Source organism: Pleurodeles waltl, chromosome 6 (assembly GCF_031143425.1).
Source record: "Pleurodeles waltl isolate 20211129_DDA chromosome 6, aPleWal1.hap1.20221129, whole genome shotgun sequence".
In the NCBI taxonomy this organism is placed as follows: domain Eukaryota; kingdom Metazoa; phylum Chordata; class Amphibia; order Caudata; family Salamandridae; genus Pleurodeles; species Pleurodeles waltl.
This window is the reverse complement of record NC_090445.1, coordinates 611,162,221-611,182,512: the sequence shown is the minus strand read 5'-3', so window position 1 is coordinate 611,182,512 and position 20,292 is coordinate 611,162,221. Positions and strand designations below refer to the sequence as shown.

The 20,292-nt window shown below is 44.5% G+C and overlaps 1 protein-coding gene across 2 annotated transcripts in view; it reads left to right on the top strand.

Annotated features, from left to right (window-relative positions):
• TNNT2 (troponin T2, cardiac type) overlaps nt 1-16,663 on the top strand; it is an 85,772-nt gene extending 69,109 nt beyond the window's left edge. For both annotated transcript variants that reach the window (XM_069238900.1, XM_069238899.1), the window contains exons 11-15: nt 819-932; nt 3,723-3,835; nt 4,764-4,854; nt 8,041-8,081; nt 16,171-16,663. In XM_069238900.1, the coding sequence (XP_069095001.1) occupies nt 819-932; nt 3,723-3,835; nt 4,764-4,854; nt 8,041-8,081; nt 16,171-16,222 (411 nt within the window). In that variant the 3' untranslated portion in view covers nt 16,223-16,663. The remainder of the gene's footprint in view (nt 1-818; nt 933-3,722; nt 3,836-4,763; nt 4,855-8,040; nt 8,082-16,170) is intronic.
• Nucleotides 16,664-20,292: the final 3,629 nt, after the last annotated feature.

Here is a 20,292-nt window from a genome sequence, read left to right as displayed (position 1 = left end):
TCAATGTTTCACCCCACCAATAAACACAGATGAGTAGTCTGAACATTGCAGCTTTGTATGATAGTCTCCGGAGTAGCTTGCTAGCAGCCATAACCACATAGATGCCTCATCAGGGGTAGTAAGTGCTATACAAATAGAATTACGATATAATACAATATAGACGGGTGGTGCTCTCCAAAGATGGAGTTCTTACTCTGTGCTCATGGATTCCTCAGCCTATCGCTAGAGCAGAAATCCTGAACTGGCTGTATATCATGTAGTAAACCTTGACTAACTCAGCTGTTGACTCTTTGATGGAACGGCCACCTGAGAGAGATGGCAATAGCAGGGGCAGTTTAGATCAATACTGCATTTTTCCTTTTATGATTCTTATCACAACTGTCCTTAATGATCACACCGCATGTGTGCATGATGGTTCATGTTTGCTCCTTATTCCACATACTCAGGGACGTAGCTTTGGGGGATGTTACACCCCCCCTAATTAATGTATTTTGTGGTAAATAGTGGGGTGTAGATGCTTACAGTTGGGTATGGTGAGGTGTCTGTCGGATTTCACCAGGAATATTTGCACACAGAAAAAACACACACACACACTTTTCCTCTCTCAATCTGCATTCTTCTCTCTTTCCACTACTTCTTAAGCCCTTCCCGTGCACCTTGCTTCTCGTATAATGTAATTTAACATCATATGTTAGCATGATTGTCAGGAAATCTGAAGCTAACTACCCGCCCCAATCATACTGATGAAGCTAGGCCCCTACACATGCTTCTTAATATGCACATCTATGAATTTATGCATGATGCTCTCCTGTCAACAGGAGGAAAAAGCACGAAAAGAGGAAGAGGAGAACCGAAAGCGAGCTGAAGAAGATGCCAAGAAGATGAAGGCCTTCTCCAACATCTCTTTACATTTTGGAGGATACTTACAAAAGGTATGTCTTCACTTGACATCCCCATCTTCTCGCCTTCAAGGCTTGGCTCATCTAGCACTTCCTGGGTGTAATATGCTCGCACCTGCATGAACCAGCAGTTTAGATGAAGATGCCCTGTAGCACAGTCATAATGCTTGTGTCTGTGATGGGAGTGGGATTTGTAACACAAGCATTAGGACATGGACTAACAATGACAGGACCAATGGGTAGGTCAGGACAGTTCATTTTGTGGTGTACAAGGAAGCCGGGAAAGATGGGATAATCTTTAGTGGTGGGGGAGTCCCACCACATTTCCCACTCTTTGACAATGACCTTTCAAAAACCTCAAACACTAACACATAAACAAATACACCAGAGGCATTCAAAAATATCTATAGCTAATAATCAAGGGGTTAAACAACCCCACTTATCTTTCATAAAAAAATAAAACAAAATCAGAAAAAGCATACACATCAACCATTTGATGTATTTACCTAATCAAAATAATTTAAATGTCTACATATCACATCGACCAACTATGTAAACCCTACATGGGTCCTATTAAGCACACTACACATCCCTTCTACAAAACACAAATACAATACAAATAACACAATTTAATTTCATTATTGTCTGTTATTTCGGCATTCGGGACGCTTTTAAAGAATATGCAGAACCCGTCTAGGTGTTCCGCTACTATGCTAAAAGAATCGGGAAACTGTTCTCTTCACATATCGGGGACTTGGCAGTGTCATTTGTCGTTAATCAATCAATCAATCAATCAGGAATTTGTAAAGCACGCTACTCACCTGTGAGGGTCTCAAGGCGCTGAGGAGGGGAGGGTGGGAGAAAGGGGGCGGGGCATTATTCTTGGCTTTCCCCAACCCATTGATTTTTGCACTCAGAACCCATGAAGGGGGGGTGGGGTTGTGGGGTGGAGGGGCGGGGGATACAATTGTCTAACTCTCTGTGCTGTGCTTCAGGCATTTCTAAGTTGGGTTCAAAGAAGCTTCCTGCGCACACAGCTTTGCTACACAAGGGGCCATATTTATACTTTTTGACACAAAACTGCGCTAACGCAGTTTTGCGTCAAAAAAATTAGCGCCGGATAACGCCATTCTGAAGCGCCATGCGGGCGTCGTATTTATTCAATGACGTTAGCCGGCGTTAGTCGCCGGCGCTGCCTGGTGTGCGTGAAAAAAAACGACGTACACCAGGCAGCGCCGGCGTAGGGGGATATGGAGCTTGGGCGCCAAAAAATGGGGCAAGTCAGGCTGAGGCAAATTTTTCGCCTCAACCCGATGTGCGCCATTTTTTTCGACTCCCAACCCCCATTGAAATGACTCCTGTCTTAGCAAAGACAGGAGTCATGCCCCCTTGCCCAATAGCCATGCCCAGGGGACTTATGTCCCCTGGGCATGGTCATTGGGCATAGTGGCATGTAGGGGGGCACAAATCAGGCCCCCCTATGCCACACAAAAATAAAATAAAAAAACTTACCTGAACTTACCTTAATGTCCCTGGGATGGGTCCCTCCAGCCGTGGGTGTCCTCCTGGGGTGGGCAAGGGTGGCAGGGGGTGTCCCTGGGGGCTTGGGAGGGCACCTCTGGGCTCCTTCCGAGCCCACAGGTCCCTTAACGCCTGCCCTGACCAGGCGCTAAAAAATGGCGCAAAAGCGGCCGGACGTCATTTTTTTTGACCCGCCCACTCCCGGGCGTGAATTTTGCCCGGGAGTGTAAATACGGCGCACATGCCTCGGAGTCAATTTTTTAGACGGGAACGCCTACCTTGCATATCATTAACGCAAAGTAGGTGTCTACGCTAAAAAATGACGCAAACTCCATGGACTTTGCCGCTAGACGCGTCTAACGCCAAAGTATAAATATGGAGTTAGTTTTGCGTCGGAATTGCGTCAAAAAAAACGACGCAATTCCGGCGCAAACAGAGTATAAATATGCCCCAAGATGTGGCACACATTGGGAATTTAGCGCCAGACATTAGCGTGCTCTCTACAAAATTCCATGGACTGACATGGCTCAGATTCCACTGTGTACTGTGCTCAACAGATACTGAAGACATGGCAGATGGGAGGGTTGCCTGGGGATGAGCAACAGGTACACCAAACTAATGGTTTAGTTACCTGGATGTGTTGCAGATAGAAGCCTTTAAAATAGTACTTATTCTCAGAAAATCCGATCGTAATGTCAATGAGTATTTTGGCGGGTACTTATGTGTTATTTTTTTCTGGTTACCCAAGCATCTTGAGATATTAGTAAGCAGGGTACACCCTATTTTGTAGATTTGTACCTTCAAAAATCTAACTATGGAAAAAGTTATTTTATTGATATGCCGTACCACAGTGCAGTATTTAGTCGAAGTGACAGTCATTAACGGCGTTTTAATAATCTGTACTCTCCCAGCTGTAGAATCCATTTTAAACCGTGTTGATGGCACCACAAGTACAGCTACAGAATAAATTCGAGTGTCACAAGAACTACAGAATGGTCAAGACACATGGAAAAGGAACTGTTATATGTCTGCTTGAAAGGCACACCATTAACCATCCATGCCGTGACACCTAAAGAAGTTCTTTCAAACCTTGTAATGAAAGCATCACCAAAGCACAGCCAACGAGGGGCTTGTAGGCCTGAAAGAAAAACAATACTAAAAATAGACAAACACACAAAGACAAATGTAAAGGACCGATGCCTTCTAACATGGTTCGGGCCCTGTAGGGAGAAGGGCGGTTTGGATTGGTTCCTCTTAGACCCATGTCACGCGTCCTGAAATAAACAAACATTGTCTTTCCAGAGCGGCAGAGGTGGGGGCGGGAAGAAGCAGACTGAGCGCGAGAAGAAGAAGAAGTTCCTGTCTGAACGCCGGAAGTCCCTTGATGTGGAGAGTCTGAGAGAGGACCAGCTGAAGTAAGATAACATCTGGGTATCACTTTCAGCTTTGAAAGAATCTGTAGGGGACAGCGCGCATGTGGGTCGCATCTAAGACTAATATAGGCCAGTAAATGGTCTACAGTGTCACACATCATCATTATATAAAATAACGTACGAGAACTTGTATGGCAGAGAATATCAAACATGTGGCCGCTCATGTAGCTTGTAGAGTGCCTTCCCTAAAAACACTTAAGGTATATAATCGTCACAAGAATTATCTCAGCTACCAACACATCTGCAATAACCTTTCTGTTCCTTGGCAAATAACATACACCTGTCCTATTTTAGCACGTTACAGGACTCAGAGGTTTATGTCTTGGTATTTTACTTCCATCTAGTGGTGTTAGGTGGTACTGTTTAACATCCGCAATGATTCGATTCATTTTGTGTTAATATAGTGTATTACTCAACATGACTATGAGCGTCTTCTCACGGATCTAAATTCCCAACTAACGCTCTGGAATTATTCATGCATTGCTTCTCAGCGCGAAGGCTAAACACCTTTTCTCTATTTTTTCTAAATTTTTTATGACTTTAGTTAATTCATTATGTTAATCTCTAGGTCCTTACATTTCTTACTGTTATTCTCATTTCCCTCCTTAACTACTTGGGTTTACATTTCTGTCCATGACCTGCAGTTCTTTCCTGTCCAGATTAAGATTATTGTTATATATTAGGTGTTTTCTGAGGTATCATCCGGGCACACAGAAGTCGTCAACTCTGTGTTTCATTATTATTATTAGTAGTAGTAGTAGTAGCAGTAGTAGTAGTAGGAGTAGTAGTAGCAGTAGTGGTTTTAGTAGTAGTAGTTAATGCCTCTTACACGTTTGGCCTTGTGCAACTCTCCCCTGCCTTGCAGCTATTTTCATGAGGGTGTTCATTTTTCTACCTCTCTCGTCCACAGGGAAAAGGCTAAAGAGATGTGGCAGTGGATGAAGGAGTTACAGGCAGAAAAGTTTGACTTGCAAGAAAAATTCAAGCGGCAGAAATACGAGGTAAGTGCAGTTTCACAGTTCTGTAGCACCCATAATCTCCAGGATGCCACTGTCGGTTCTAGGTCTGGCCCAGGTAGACGAGGCACTGCCAGCTCCTTGGCGATATGTTCCTCCCACAATCAGTAAAGATTGTCCCAGTTGTACGGGAAACTGGTACAGTGTCATCGTCAGTGCCGCCAAAAACATTCCCTGTCCAGGCACGGATGAAGAGGAAACACATTCGCTTGCAAAATTCAAGTTCAAAGAAAATACCAAAGTCAATGCCTACTTGTAGATGTCTCAAATTACTTAATTTTTCCCTCCTCCCTCTCTAAGTCATTTCAGAGTCTTGCCTTATTTTCTTATAACCTTGAACCGCTCCGTTACCAAATCTACTTTCTTGGTCATCGTAATATTATCTTAAATTCCTCTAGCAATTTTATCACAACCAGAAAATGAAGAAGCATGTTAGGTACCAGCTTACACCACAGAGTGAGGTCTCAGTTTCTTTACATAATTGGCAGGTGTATCAATTGATGCCATGTCGACCAGTATAGATATTCAGCGGTATAAGCAGTGGAACAATTGAACTTAATGAGCAACAAAGTAAGAGTTCAAAATGAGACTTGAATGCGAACCCTTAAAAGATGCAATGTTATTTTGCATGGTTTGTACCGCCTGCATTGCTTCCCTGAATCTCCTCAAACTTTGAAAGGTCTTGTTGGTGGGATGATTTAGTGGCTTAGCGTCACGGAGGTAACATCCTTTTAATTTTGTACGTTTCAATGCATTGTTACATTATATTTGTAGTCCATTTGGTTTGGTTGTGAAACAAGCCTGTAGCTTCCAAAATACATTACATTGCTTAATGTAAGCCAAAGCCTTAAACCGTGGTGTCACACACTTATTAGCACGCCTGACCTTAAGGGGACGTGAATAGGTCAATGAACCTTTTGACTACGATTAAGATGTTCCCACCATATAAAACCCTGTACCAATACCGATCAATAACAAATAATGAAACATTAACACCAATAATTAATAACAATCAATAACATTAGTAATCCATAGGAGTCAGCAATTGTCACACACAATGACCTTGCAGTGATGAGTAACCACACCTTTTGTGTAAAAGTTAGAGAGCTTATTTTCCTATATTAACAATGCTAAGGTCACGTAACTCATTCTCAAAATCAAATGATAAACATACAGAAACAACACTGACTGACCGAAGTGACGAACGAATCGCAATCTAATCAAAGCTTGAGCTACTACATATTCTAAAGTTGCAGTGCAAATTAATAACAAGAATAACTGTGCAAACAATATTAAATACATTTAGGATCAGCAAAGAAAAGACATCAGCTGTTATTTCATGTAGCGAACCTCATCTGTGAGATCCCTAACTAACATCAGATTAGTAAAGCATGTTTGGGCTTCAAGCAAAACAATTTAGTCAAAACAAAATTTGGAAAACGTCTAACTATCTCTATCTAAATAGCTGTTGGTACCTAGATACAAAAGCAAATAGACATAGCAAACATCATCCTAATCAATATACCTATCCTCAGTTCGGATCAGCAAGCGGTGACAGTCTTCATCCTCAGGACACCAGTCTGGACAGTAGGCATCAGGATTCAGCATCAAAGTTCAGAAAAGGCAAAGTCTTTTAGCAATAAAATTAAGCATGTCTCTTCTCAAGATAGTCAAGAAAATAATGGCGGTATCTTCTCTCTGTGCAGTCTGGTTAAGTTAGATTTCCTAAAATTACTTCCCAAGTCCCTTGGTCAAGGGATCCCAATTTCATACTTTGCCCAATAAAACTAATACTTCAAATCTCCTGAGAAAGTCAGTGTCACACACATTACATTTACAATGTTGCATTAGCCAGTATATCATCTCCTAGCAAGTAGTTCTCATGAGAACAGATTTTAGCTATGAGCATTCAGTCAGCACGGTGGAAAATCACAATTTAATTCAGTAAACATCTATTTTATAGTGGGTTAAGAAATGCAGCTTGACATGAGGCCGTGCAACTAGGCCAAGCCCTTGCTAAATTAAGGCCTACAATTAATAAAGCTAATACATAATTCATAATCCTTAATATGACATATTACTACATTATTCAAATATAAGCTGTACATTTCATATTAACAAGCCATTAATAAGTACACTTCATAACATTGATGGCCACTCACGTGGGCACACCTTCAAATGCGTGCATTATTTCTCCCTACATTATTAAATTTCTATGCAAATTGAGCACTCATAATAAATGAATATTCATTAATAATTTCATTAACAAACTCAGCGTTAACACACTCAAAACGCCATATTAACTTTCGTTCATGTTGAGAAGGCAGGCGAATGACGTCTGGAAAATGTAGGACATTGTTTTTTATCCCAGAATCCAATTAGCATAATTTGAAAAGCCTTTGTTTGACCTAGCGTTTATTATTGGACTGTTCCCAGTGTGTACCTGCCTCAGCTTTTAGCCCACGTCTTTATGAAGGCAGTGTACTCACCAAACACAAAATCACCTAATGCTAACAACTCATATGATACGATGTAAAATGTGTGCATGGCTCCCGAGGACTTCAGTTCTCAGATACACCTTAGGAAGGAAATCTGATTCTCAAATCCTCACCACAAGCCAATGAGTAATTTGTAGTGAAACATTGGTTGCTACAGCGAGCCTGTGCTGCCAGGATGTGCCTAACAGCTGCCCAGTGACTCCATGACATGGGAGTCACATTCACTGGAGCTGGGATTTTTAGCTGATGACACTAGGCATTCCTGCATCTATACTTTTAGATTGCACTTTGACGTTGGAGTCTGCAAGTCCAAACGCGCTTAGTGATTTTGCCTCAAAACGTGATTCTTGAGGGGAGTCTTATGAAGCGATGTCACATACAAAGAGCACAAACACAGAGTACTAGGAGAGAAACCTATTTCTGACCTTCATCCACCTCCAGAAAGGGTCTTATGTCTTTTGGAGGGTGGTCTAACATACTGTATGATGTACTGCCTGAGTTTATTCTAAGCTTCCCCTGATGCTTGTGAACTCAGCCATGTCGTCGCACCTTTAGCACGTTCACTGTTAATAAACTGAATGTTGCACCATGAGTCTGCGCCGCGTGTTCTCTTCAATGCGCATGAAAGCCTTGTTACTGTCAATTGGACATTTACAAAGATCTTCTCTTGCAGATCAACGTCCTGAGGAACCGAGTCAGTGACCATCAGAAGGTGTAAGTATAGCTCACTGTCCATGCACTCTGTGTCCTCTCAGCACATCCACTCAAAGCATCAAGGGTGAAAAAGTTGCTTGAGTATTTATGAACGGGGCCCAGTGGTGAGGACAAGGTGGGTGCAGTCCTGACATGAGTGAACCAAGCTCATTAGCTGGTTTGGAACAAGGGGTGCGAGAGGTGCTGCGGCACCCAGATAACCTTTGAAGAACTGATAATCATCTAATCAGCCATAAATAGGTATTTCTTTGTTGCAGTGTTTGCTGTGTATTAAAAGACAAAAGGGCAACTCTCAAGCATCTCCTTCTGACAAGTGTGCTCTTGACATGATGGTCTATATTAACCTTTCCCGTTTCGGACTGCAGTGTGGGGGACATTTTATAACTGGGTGCTCTTGCTAGTGTCCTGCAGATTGTAAAAGGAAAAGGCTACAATACGATTTCCAAATGGATCAGCAATATGGCCAATACAGACGTGGCACTTTGACTCTTAATCCTGATGTGTGATGAGTCAAGGTTAACACCAGTGAGACTTAATATTTCTTACTTTTCAAAATGTCCTAGTTTCATTAAATGTGACAATTGAAACAACAGAGATGACTATACTTTGTGACTTAAGCGATGAGCCCAATTTATTATTGCCATACAACTCAATTTGTCTAAAACCCTGTTTAGAATTAAAATGGTCGAAAAACGAATATTTTACCGATATTACCATTTTACATTTAGCCATAACCCCTCTTATGTGATGTGGTTGTACCACATCAAGGTGAATCTGCATCACTACAAGTAAAAAAAAACATGGCCCATTACCACCAGAGAAACAACAAGCAAAACGCTGGTTCTAAATACAATAAAAATTTAGGAAAGCACTCACTTTACAGCAGTTACAGCACACTGTGCCTCATTTTTATATGCGCAATGCTAAAATGGAAGCTAAAGTCCAGAGCAAAAGTAATTTCTACTATCAAGTTCAACTTCCCTTTAGAGCACAAGCTAACAAACAAGCATTGTCAAAGCTAGTAGCACTTGCTTAGTTTACCTATTTGCTTTGCCAATGCCTTTTTTTTCAAAGCTGTGCAGCATAATGGCTTTTTTTAATGCTTTGGAGTATCAAGGGAAAATCCGTTGTGAGATAACTGTGGTGTACATATTTGTAATAACATATGTGAATGCAGTTGTCATGACACAGTCGACATTTTCTTTTAAATTACAAATCCAAGCGCGTGAATATCACATGGATATTTTTAGCACAAAAATGCACTGTAGAACAGCCCGGCAGTAAATAGTAGCTCCCTGACCCATTAAAAATAAAAAAAATGAAATGTCTGCCATAGGTTCGAAATGCCATGGAGTATCACGTAATGGAATCACAGGGGTGGAGGAGGTACTAAATAAAACTAAAAAACAGGAGGCTGGCAGGAGAGGGGAAAAAGAACCACACCTAAAAAAAGCAAAATACAGTTTTGGGGGAGAAGCACACAAGGGAGAGCACAACTGGGGACAATGGAAGAAGCACACAGGGGAAAGTGAAACACAATGCGTAGATCAGGTGAGAAAGAGCAAACCTAAGTGCAGAGAGAAGCACACAAGGAAGACAGCTGGAAAACATGTGCACTCTCATGGACTGCTTAACCAAAATGAGAAAAATAATTCCCTAAAAATAAGCAATGGGAGGACACAAGTCAGCCAATCAAGAGGATTGTAAGTAGGCGATGCTCCAATGGAGAAGTAAAATCAAGATGGAACAAGATAGATAATTAAAGCCATAGAATAAGAAGCATGGAAAGAAGAGTGACAGTAAAGTCAACCCACTGTAAGCACTGAGCGGGCTGTAAGCCCAGTGTAAGTTCATAAATAGGTATTTTGCAACCAGACAGCTTGCCACGTCTGGCAGGTGAGACCCTAAGAAGATTCATTGTGCTTCTCTTAACTTTGTGATGCTGGCCATTACATGTTATTTTAGTATATACTAGGGCCCATATTTATACTTTTTTAGCGCCGCATTTGCGCCGCTTTTTGACGCAAAAATGGCGCAAACTTGCAAAATACAATAGTATTTTGCAAGTTTGCGCCGTTTCTGCGTCAAAAAATGACGCAAATGCGGCGCTAAAAAAGAATAAATATGGGCCTAGGTTTTACTATTTTTTTCACATACGATATTCATGAATCTTTTCCCTCTTTTGTGATATTCTTAATTCTGTGCAGCACGAGCATTTACTCATTGAGCTAATGTAACATTAATTGACACTGAAAAGCTGGTTAGGAGTCAACCCTGGGGCCCTAGGTCCTATGTTTAGGTCACATTCATTGTTCGTTATAAATCGGGATCATATTGATTACCAAACTCAGTAATCTCATTAGGTGCGCCAATAAATAAAATAATGTAAATATTAATGGGCAGAAATGACAATAGAATACTTGAAAAAAATCTCTTAAGAAGAATACTATAATACATCAAAAATGACGTGATCTCAAGTTCCCAAAGTGATACAGATAAATAAATGATAGCACCTTATGTACAGATAATGCCATACAAAATATTAAACTAAGTAAGTAAAATACATTTATCAAAAATAATTTGTACAATGACTCGGTTAGTTTCTGGCTGGGTTCAGCTCCCATTCCGACAATAGTAGTCTGCACTTTCCTTTACACCCCTCTTGCATGAATAGGTAACAAGCCTAGCTGGGGTACCTTTTAGGCAATTTTAGGAAGATAATGATCAATATGAGCTCCGTTCTACAAAGCACCTAATCTAGTAATCCAGTAATCTATCAACCCTAGGTAGTAAATATGAGTTGGCAGAGGGCACAAAAGTCTTGCTTGTCTTGCTGTCCGCCAAAGTCCCGATGGGCAGGTTGCCGCCAGCGTGGCATCCTCCCTGCCGGGCCCATTATGAGTTTCCCACTGGGTCAACAGGCAGAACTTCAGTTTCCGCCCCCCGGCCCAGCAGGAAATGGCCTACAGCATGGTCTCCGGCTCGTAATCTAGCCTGCGGCAATGCTGTAGTGCCTAGGGTGCACAAGCACCGTCGCAATGTTCACCGTTTGCAATGCAGATAGTGAACATTGCAATGGTGCTGGCCAAGGGTGCACTTGAACTCCCCATGCCAAGCGCATGGGCAGTGCAATGGCCCCCCTGGAGCGCCCTGCACCCCGTCTCTGCCAGCCTTTTCATGGTGGTGTTACCGACATGAAATCGCTGGCGGAGAAGGGGTCGTAATCCCAAGGGCAGTGCTGCCCTGGCAGATTTGGACTGCCAGCACCACCAGGCCATTGTGAAGTCATAATCTGGTGGTGTAGCACCGCGGTCGTAATATGGCGCTCAAACCGCCGTTTTGGCCACAGTGCACCGGGCTGTCATTAGAAAGCCAGGTTCATAATGAGGCCCTCAGACTTTAAATAGTACTTAGATTATTCTTAACCGCTATGTCATTAGAGAGGCGATGTTGCCAGCTAGCACCCCCACTCTGAAAATTGTTGTAGCACCTCCTAACTCATCCAGCAGTGTCAGGCGTGGACACCCAGCCCCTACTATTAAGTGGTTATCTGCACTTGGAGCTTTTGTCTCTTAGATGTTATCTTACACCAGAGCATGAAGGCCTCCGAGCCAAGGTAAATGTAGTTTTTGGCTTTACCTGGTCTGGAAGCGTACTGCACTTGACGTCCCTACCTGCCTTTCACAGAGCTGGTTTTCCCCCTTCCACGAACCCTCTGCGTTGGTGTCAGGCAGGGTAATCGTTTCAGAAAGCCCAGTGTAAAACATTGCATTTACACCATTTTGTGCTGTTCACCAGTCTCTGTTTTTTTCTTTCTCTCTTACGTCTCTTGTCGCCCCCTCCTGTACCGTTCCCGGTTTCAGGAAAAGGTGAGCATGTTCGCTGCTAAGAGGCTTCTGTTCTGGCGTTTGTTCCTCTTCTTATTGTGACTGAGAAACTTGACCTTGTGGTTAAAGAAGTTGTACTCCACAAATCCCTTCCTAGACCCACTAATCGCACTGATCTGTAATTGGGGTCCCTTTGTTGCTATTGTCATATGTGCTTCCCAGTCTACTACGATACTACTACCATTGCCATAATAAAAGCTGTACCCCTTTTATTATGCACAGCCGCCTAGTGCTTAAATGTTTGTGCTATTTGTTGATTCTCGAGGTATTTTATATATTTGCAGTGCTCATTACACAACCATCAGGTAAGTGTATTTCTTTCATCTTGTCCTGAGCCTGGCTTTGATCCAGCGTCTCTGAACAAGGCATGTGCAGGTGTGAATTACTAAATATGAGTAGCTGTAAATGACAGATAATTTTCATAAGTGACATCTGAATCCATGCCACTGGGTGCAGGTGTGGCATTCATGTTGTCTATTTTGTTTGTGGTGCAGGTTTTGGGAGACTACTGGTGAGAAGGTCTAATGAATACAAAAAAGTTGAAGGGTGGAATGCTTGAATTAATTTCAGCCACTCGTATTTACTCTGAGTCACATCAAAATCCATCATTATTTACCACACCATGCCACCTCAGATTATTCCAGGGCACATGGAAATCTGTCTTGACCCTGTTCCATTGGGAACAGTTCAGCCCAAACTTTGAGGCTCTAGGTTTGCAACGCATAAAATGCAGGCTTTGAATTGCCTCTTAAACCTCCGATCCAGTTTTCCCTACTTCCCTCTTGAGGAAGGATCATGATTAGCAACCAGGAGGCCAAGAAGGATTTGATCAGGTGTGATGTGGGTTAATACTAGAACAGTGCAAAAATTGGAAACGTTGTGACGTATTTTTAAAATTGCTTAAAAAGCCACAAAGTTCGGGACATTAACAAACTAAGCCGACAACAAAACAAAGGGACATTTTCTCGAATGAAAAAATGTCAAAACCTCCTTTTCCCAGAAGAACCATCTTGCAAAAACTGTTTGTAGGTTAAATCTCATTTCGCATTTTTTTGCATGCTTTTTCAACCACTGGTGTTTTGCAAAGGTAGAACACCGTAAATTTGTGAAGCTGATGAGTTTGTCATCTTCAGAAACATTACAGTAGATAACCATGGCCCAGACAGCCTGTCGTCAATTTTAAAGTTTACAGATGTCTTCTAATTAATTTATTGTGGCATAAACTCCTTCACATCAGTCTACCATGCCAAAGAGATATTCCTGCAAATTTACCACAGTCAGTCTGACACAGAACAAAGTACTTCCTATCAATTCACTGCTTAAATAAACCCTCCTAGAAACAAGCCAAAGGGCTTTTTTCAATAACTTTACTGCAGAAATCAAGCCCCAGAGCATACCTTCCCCATCACCTGCAGTGTTACCTCCTTTCCTAATTTATGGACGGCAGTGCAAGTCTGGCTTTCCTTTGTTTTCGAGTAATTCTTAGAACAACGCACCAAGGAATTACCACTTCGGGTAGATATCCTCTGAGGACATCAACCACAAGTGCCAAACATGGATACAGAAACACACTAAGGGCCTGATTACAACTTTGGCGGAGGGGGTTAATCCGTCCCAAATGTGACGGATATCCCGCCCACCGTATTACGCGTTCCATAGGATATAATGGACTCAAAATATGGCTGGCGGGACATCTGTCACATTTGGGATGGATTAACCCCCTCCGCCAAAGTTGTAATCAGGCCCTAAGCAAGAACAATTGTTAGAAGAGTATGTATCTGTGAGAGGTGGGACCAATAAGGGATAAAACAATAAAACATTAGAACAGGTTTATATGATGTACACATTTACTTTTCTGGGGCAGTGGGGTGCAAGTATCTGTGGGTCCTGAGGGAGTTAGGGTAAGGGGGTTTAGCTAGATGCGTTTTCAAGGTGCAAATGGTGAGTATTACCCATTTGGTCTGTCAGAAGGAGGAGTATGCTTGGAGTTCACTAGGGAGACATCCAGCACAAAGGGTCTGAAAAGGTAGACGAATAAAAACCTTGAGGATGCACCTGGTGGCTTTGGAATGGTAACAAGGGTTTGTATTCTCCATAAAACATTTGTCTAATGCCTTATACCTTTGTTGATGTTCCTAAGTGCCCACAGGTGGTTGAGCAAGAGGTTTCCTCTTTTGCTGTCTGAGGCTGGCAGAGTGTGGGTTGGCGGATGGTCTGTGTGCAAAGAGATGTGAGTTGTACATGAGGTTCTGAGAGATATTCCAATTATTTTTCAGCATTTATACATGGAGTCAGTAGAGAGGTTTAGACATAGTTGGATTTGCAGATGTAAGATGTTCAGTTGGTGGCAGCACAGCACATACCAGGAAACAATTTGCTAAAGCAAGAACCAGGAGGAGACATCCATCTGAGAAGAAGATGGAGGCAGGGTGATTTGCCATGCACGGTTCGAATAATAGGATGAGAGGTTTGCAGTGAGCCTTGGAATTAGGGTGAACCAACCTTGTTTGTGTTAGAAGCATTAAGTGGGGAGCACAGCAGAGAAGAATCTACAGAACCTTTGTTGTGAAAATAAGAATATTATTGAGGGAGGAGAGGCAGTACTATTGCAGGCCATTGAAAATAGTCTACTTAGTCTTCACTAGAGTTTTGATTAGTGACTTTGTGGTCAGGAAGGGGAGGTGGTGACATATTTTACTGAAGTTAAGTAGTAGGAAATAAACTGTAGTCCCTGGCTGTCTGTGCGGGAGTTGGGTGTCTGTTGGAAAAGGAGATAATTGGAGAGTGCAAAGTTGTGAGAGCCTTTGATTTAGTAAAGTATATTATTTAAAACTTGAATGCATTAGCAGTGAAAGAGCAGAGGGTGATCTAGTGGGTGATGCCTATACAGCATTTGAAGAGTTTAGTTTGGAAACGGATGTGATACAAAGGAGAACCCGTTTATATCAGTTGTAGAAGATCAACGAAACCAAAGGAGAAGAGAAGATATTACCATGGGATGTGATGTAGATGGAGTTTAGGAAGGGACAGTAGACACAGACCTGGGGGCACTAACATGTAAAAGGTGAACAAAGAGATCAAGGAGTCCTAGGACATCGAGAATAATTACCTTGAAGACTAGGATGCAAACATACGGCGGTGACAGCTGCAATCAGTCAAAAGGAAATTGGGTAGGATGAGTACATTTTTGGTTTCGGGTTTTAGAGCCATTTCACTTGAATAGAGTAGGCGAAAGCCTGATTGTATTGGGCTGTGAGGAGAGGAGAGGTAAATGGTAAATCCACTAAATGGTGCACTATTTTAGCTTAGAAGTAAACTTGAGGCTGGGCTGGAGAGGAGGGGTTGTTCTTTTTTGCATGTCTAGGACAACCAATGGCATAAAGCACTAATGGGAGGACTCACAAAGGAGAAACAAATGAACAAGTGGTTCAGAAGTTAAGGCTCTAGATGAGAGTGCTAGTGTTCGATGACTTATGTACCTAATGTGATTAGAGAGCTCGACCCAACCAGTTTAACCAAGCACATTCCTAATGTGTCTCACAGGCACCACTTTCTAAGTTTTTTAAAAATTGTATTATCTGTAAGCCACATGCTATTAAAAATCTTCAGGCCACTAGTACAACTCCAAACAATTGGTAGACATTGGAACTGGTCAGGGTAAAGTGTCATATGGTCATAATTTTTGACACAAGGATACTACCAGGGGCTTGCTTCTGGACTAGCAGGAGGAGAACCAGTAATGTCTTTGAGATATTTACGTAAAAAAAGTTTAAGTATGGGAACCAAGAAAGGATTACAGCTACAGTGAAAATTATATCCCTGCAGAAGCTTACACTTCTTGGGGGTTGGAATGAATACATGAATCATGAACTACATCTAACCCTGCTCAGTTTTGGCAGGTAATTTAACTGAAGCAGTAGATACTGCTGATTTGCATACGCTCACACATTTTGGTCAAGTGAGGCAGTTATGGTACGATTTCAGAATTCTTGGTTCCAAAACTGTGAACTTAACCACCAAACCAAGTCTGTGTGTTTTTTGTTAGTGGCTAACTGCATTTTGTGTCTTCCGATTTGTTGAGAACAGAGAGTCTCTCAGGATATGTAGCAAAATGTGTTGTCAGTATTCTGACATTTGCTTGCCTGTCTTCTCTAGAAAGCTCAACGGGCTGAACCACTCACTCTATTGTCTCTTGCTTCTAGTTCGAAAACAGCTCGCGGTGGCAAGGGTATCGTTGGAGGTCGCTGGAAGTGAGGTACAACCCCTTTGCAAAGTTCAAGACCAGAGGCCATCCAGCCTATAGGAAGTCTGGAAAGTAAAAGAAAGGCTGAAGTCTCTGAAAGCTCGTCATGAACGATGCAGAGTTGGTCACATGTCAGTCTTCAGTTCTGCCTCTAGCCCTGCCGTCCTTCTGTGACATATTGAGCGTCTTTAAGGTTAAGTTTATTGGTCATTCCTCCTCTCATCACAAAACAAAAGAGCAGAAGTAATGTTTTCTCTTCCTCTATTCTAGCATGAATTTTCAGTCATCACCTGACTGTTGGACATCTCCCTCCGCCAAGATGTCCACTATCCTCTGCCTCTGGATGCACAAGAATCAGTGCACGTTGTTTTCACATTCTTCATTTTTAAAGGAATTGGTTGCCAGAATATTATTTTTATTGTGATGTAAATAAAAACACATATGCATTCTGACTGTATGTGTCAGAGATTGTGATTTAAGAGAACCACCACAAAAGGTTTCTGTGGTCAGTGTGAGATGAAAAAAGGGGGTGGGCGTCTCTAAAAGGAGGGTGGCCTATGTAATGGGGGTGTGGCTTATACATGTTAACTACATTTCTGCGGTTTCCATTGTGTGCCACCCAATCGGTATTTTGGTTCCTCCGTGAGCTTCCTGTTACTGTATCCAAATATATAACAGAGCAACTGACATATACAAAAACAGCCACAATTATTAATTTTGACAACTTTAGCTGTTTAAGATAAATGAGTAACAATAGTGATTTTTTTGCAGATAATATATAAAATGTTTCAATTCTGAAATTATGAAACTGTGGATCAAACATTCTTGAGGGCTGTGGAAAGGGTAGTGGTCTTCAATACGTCAATCTCTTGTTATGTTCACTCTATATTAGATATGCATGCATTTTCTTTCCCCATCTCGTTCATCTGACTATCGTACACCTCACCTCTTTACTCTTCTGTACCATCTTTTCACTCCCTTCTGAATGCACTTCCTCATGTCTCCTTCACTAACTCCAAAACATATACAATACACCCACTCACCTTTAGGCACTGTGTTTTATTTTACTTTCACCTTCTCCGTATTTGGACAACTGTTTACCTCCTTCACACACACTTTGACAGAATCACAATTGCAGCTGGAATAGGTGACCTTGCTCTGTGCTCTCTGCAGAGAGGCCCAGGATTGGATGACTATGAACTCTGAACAACTTTTTGACCCACTGACGTGCACAGTGACAGCTAAGAGCTATATCTACTAATGTTGGTCTGCTGCTCCTGTCATCCTCTGGTGCTCTGAAAGTGCGCCTTGTGTGACACAGCTCTGCAAAGGTCAGTGTGTGCGGCCTGGTTTAGGATTTGTATTGAAGCATAGCCTTCCAGTACAAATTCATCCGTTTAGACAAACATAAGAGAGTCCCGAGCCCAGATGTATGCAGCATACATGCGATGCATGTTTGATTTTTAAAGAAATAAATACACTTCTCCTTGTTAGATCATGCTCCAAGGAGGTGTTAGTTTTTGATGCACAGCCTTATCTGATTACTTTATTTGGTCAGACTATGGGGGTCATTCCAACCCTGGCGGTCGGTGTTAAAGCGGCAGCCAACCCGCAAACAGGCAGGCGGCCAAAAAAATGGAATTCCGACCCTGGCGGGAACCGCCAACACAGCCCGCCACTTTAACACTCCGACCGCCACGGCGGGACAGACAAGCAGCGCGGCGGTCACCACCAACAGACAGGCGGCAGACAATGTACCGCCCACCCTATCACAACTCACCAATCCGCCACCTTTTCCGGGGCGGGAGCCCCGCCGATAAAAACACGGCGGAAACAGACTACGAACGGGAAAACGCTCACCTCTACACACTCCACGAGGAATCTGGACAGCATGGAACCGGAACTACACATCCTCCCAGCCATTGTCTTCCTGCTCCTCTACCAGGAGCACGAACGCCGGCGCAGACGACAACGGTGAGCACTGCACCTACGACACAGGGGAGGGGGGAGGCAAAAAATTACGGGGACACACATACGCCACACACCCACCCCCACCCTCACCCACTACAACACACACATCAATGCAGAGCAACAAGTCAGAGTGACGCCCCCAAACCGCCCGGAAGAATGCAAAGACAAAAAGAAATGATCATTAAAAATTAAGTATATTATAGCATAATTGAAGTTAAGTGAAATATGAAATATATAAATAAAATATATTACATCATGAACAATATATACATAGGTCAAAAGTCCGGCCCATATTGGCTATCATCCATTGTTCGTGGGCCAATGGGCCTAAACACATGGGCAAAGCCCACACACGAGACCCGATTCCATTGGAGAGAACACTGCAGGGGCATCAGATAGTAAAACTACAGGCACCTCAGGGGGAAGGGAAGGGGGGGCACCTCAGCCTGTTGAGTCCACGTCGCCAGATCCACGAGGGGCCTCCATGCCCACTGTACCATCCTGGGGAGTGCAAAGCCACAGTCTCACAAGTCACTACAGTGGGTGGGTTGCCCACTGTACCATCCTGGGGAGTGCAAAGCCACAGTCCATTAAGTGGATTACAGACTCCACTGGTTCTGGAAGAGGCATGGTGCCCAGAGTGCTTCGTGAAGCCCTGGCCGACACAGATCCGGCACTGCCAATGGGCCAGCAGTGCTTGAGATGAAGGGCCCAGCGGAGCGGTGCTTGACAGGAAGTGCCCAGCGGAGCGGTGCAGAGACGGCGATGCCCAGCGGAGCGGTGCTTGACTGGAAGGGCCCAGCGGAGCGGTGCAGAGACGGCGATGCCCAGCGGAGCGGTGCTTGAGTTGAAGGGCCCAGCGGAGCGGTGCTTGACAGGAAGGGCCCAGCAGAGCGGTGCTTGACAGGAAGGGCCCAGCGGAGCGGTGATTGACAGGAAGTGCCCAGCGGAGCGGTGCAGAGACGGCGATGCCCAGCGGAGCGGTGCTTGACAGGAAGGGCCCAGCGGAGCGGTGCTTGACAGGAAGGGCCCAGCGGAGCGGTGCAGAGACGGCGATGCCCAGCGGAGCGGTGCTTGAGTTGAAGGGCCCAGCGGAGCGGTGCTTGACAGGAAGGGCCCAGCGGAGCGGTGCTTGAGTTGAAGGGCCCAGCGGAGCGGTGCAGAGACGGCGATGCCCAGCGGAGCGGTGCTTGAGTTGAAGGGCCCAGCGGAGCGGTGCTTGACAGGAAGGGCCCAGCGGAGCGGTGCTTGACAGGAAGGGCCCAGCAGAGCGGTGCTTGACAGGAAGGGCCCAGCGGAGCGGTGCAGAGACGGCGATGCCCAGCGGAGCGGTGCTTGAGTTGAAGGACCCAGCGGAGCGGTGCTTGACAGGAAGGGCCCAGCGGAGCGGTGCTTTACAGGAAGTGCCCAGCGGTGCAGAGACGGCGATGCCCAGTGGAGCGGTGCAGAGACGGCGATGCCCAGTGGAGCGGTGCTTGAGTTGAAGGGCCCAGCGGAGCGGTGCTTGACAGGAAGGGCCCAGCGGAGCGGTGCAGAGACGGCGATGCCCAGCGGAGCGGTGCTTGAGTTGAAGGGCCCAGCGGAGCGGTGCTTGACAGGAAGGGCCCAGCGGAGCGGTGCTGGTCACGGCGGGCCCTGTTCAGCGGTGCTTGTCACGGCGGGGCCCTGTTCAGCGGTGCTTGTCACGGCGGGGCCCAGTTCGGCGGTGCTGGTCACGGCGGGGCCCGGTTCAGCGGTGCTTGTCACGGCGGGGCCCTGTTCAGCGGTGCTTGTCACGGCGGGGCCCTGTTCAGCGGTGCTTGACATGTGTTCCCAGGGAACCAGATCGGGCCAATATTTTCCGCTCAGTCGCCATCCGACCTTTTGCTTGCGGGGCCCTCCTGTGCTGGAGTCCTGGGCCCGTGGGTGTCCTCCTTCACACCCGAAATGGGGCTGGTGGGGCCCTCCGGGGCAGCTCGCCTGCTGCCAGACTTGTCCGCCCTGCTGCCCTTGCCCTCCTTCGCCGATTCTCTGGGGCCCTTGCCTCCCTTTGTGGATGTGCCAGGTGACGGTGACAGGGTAGTGCCTTTGGGGGCTGCAGTCTCTGGCCTCTCGCGCCGGACCTTCCCTT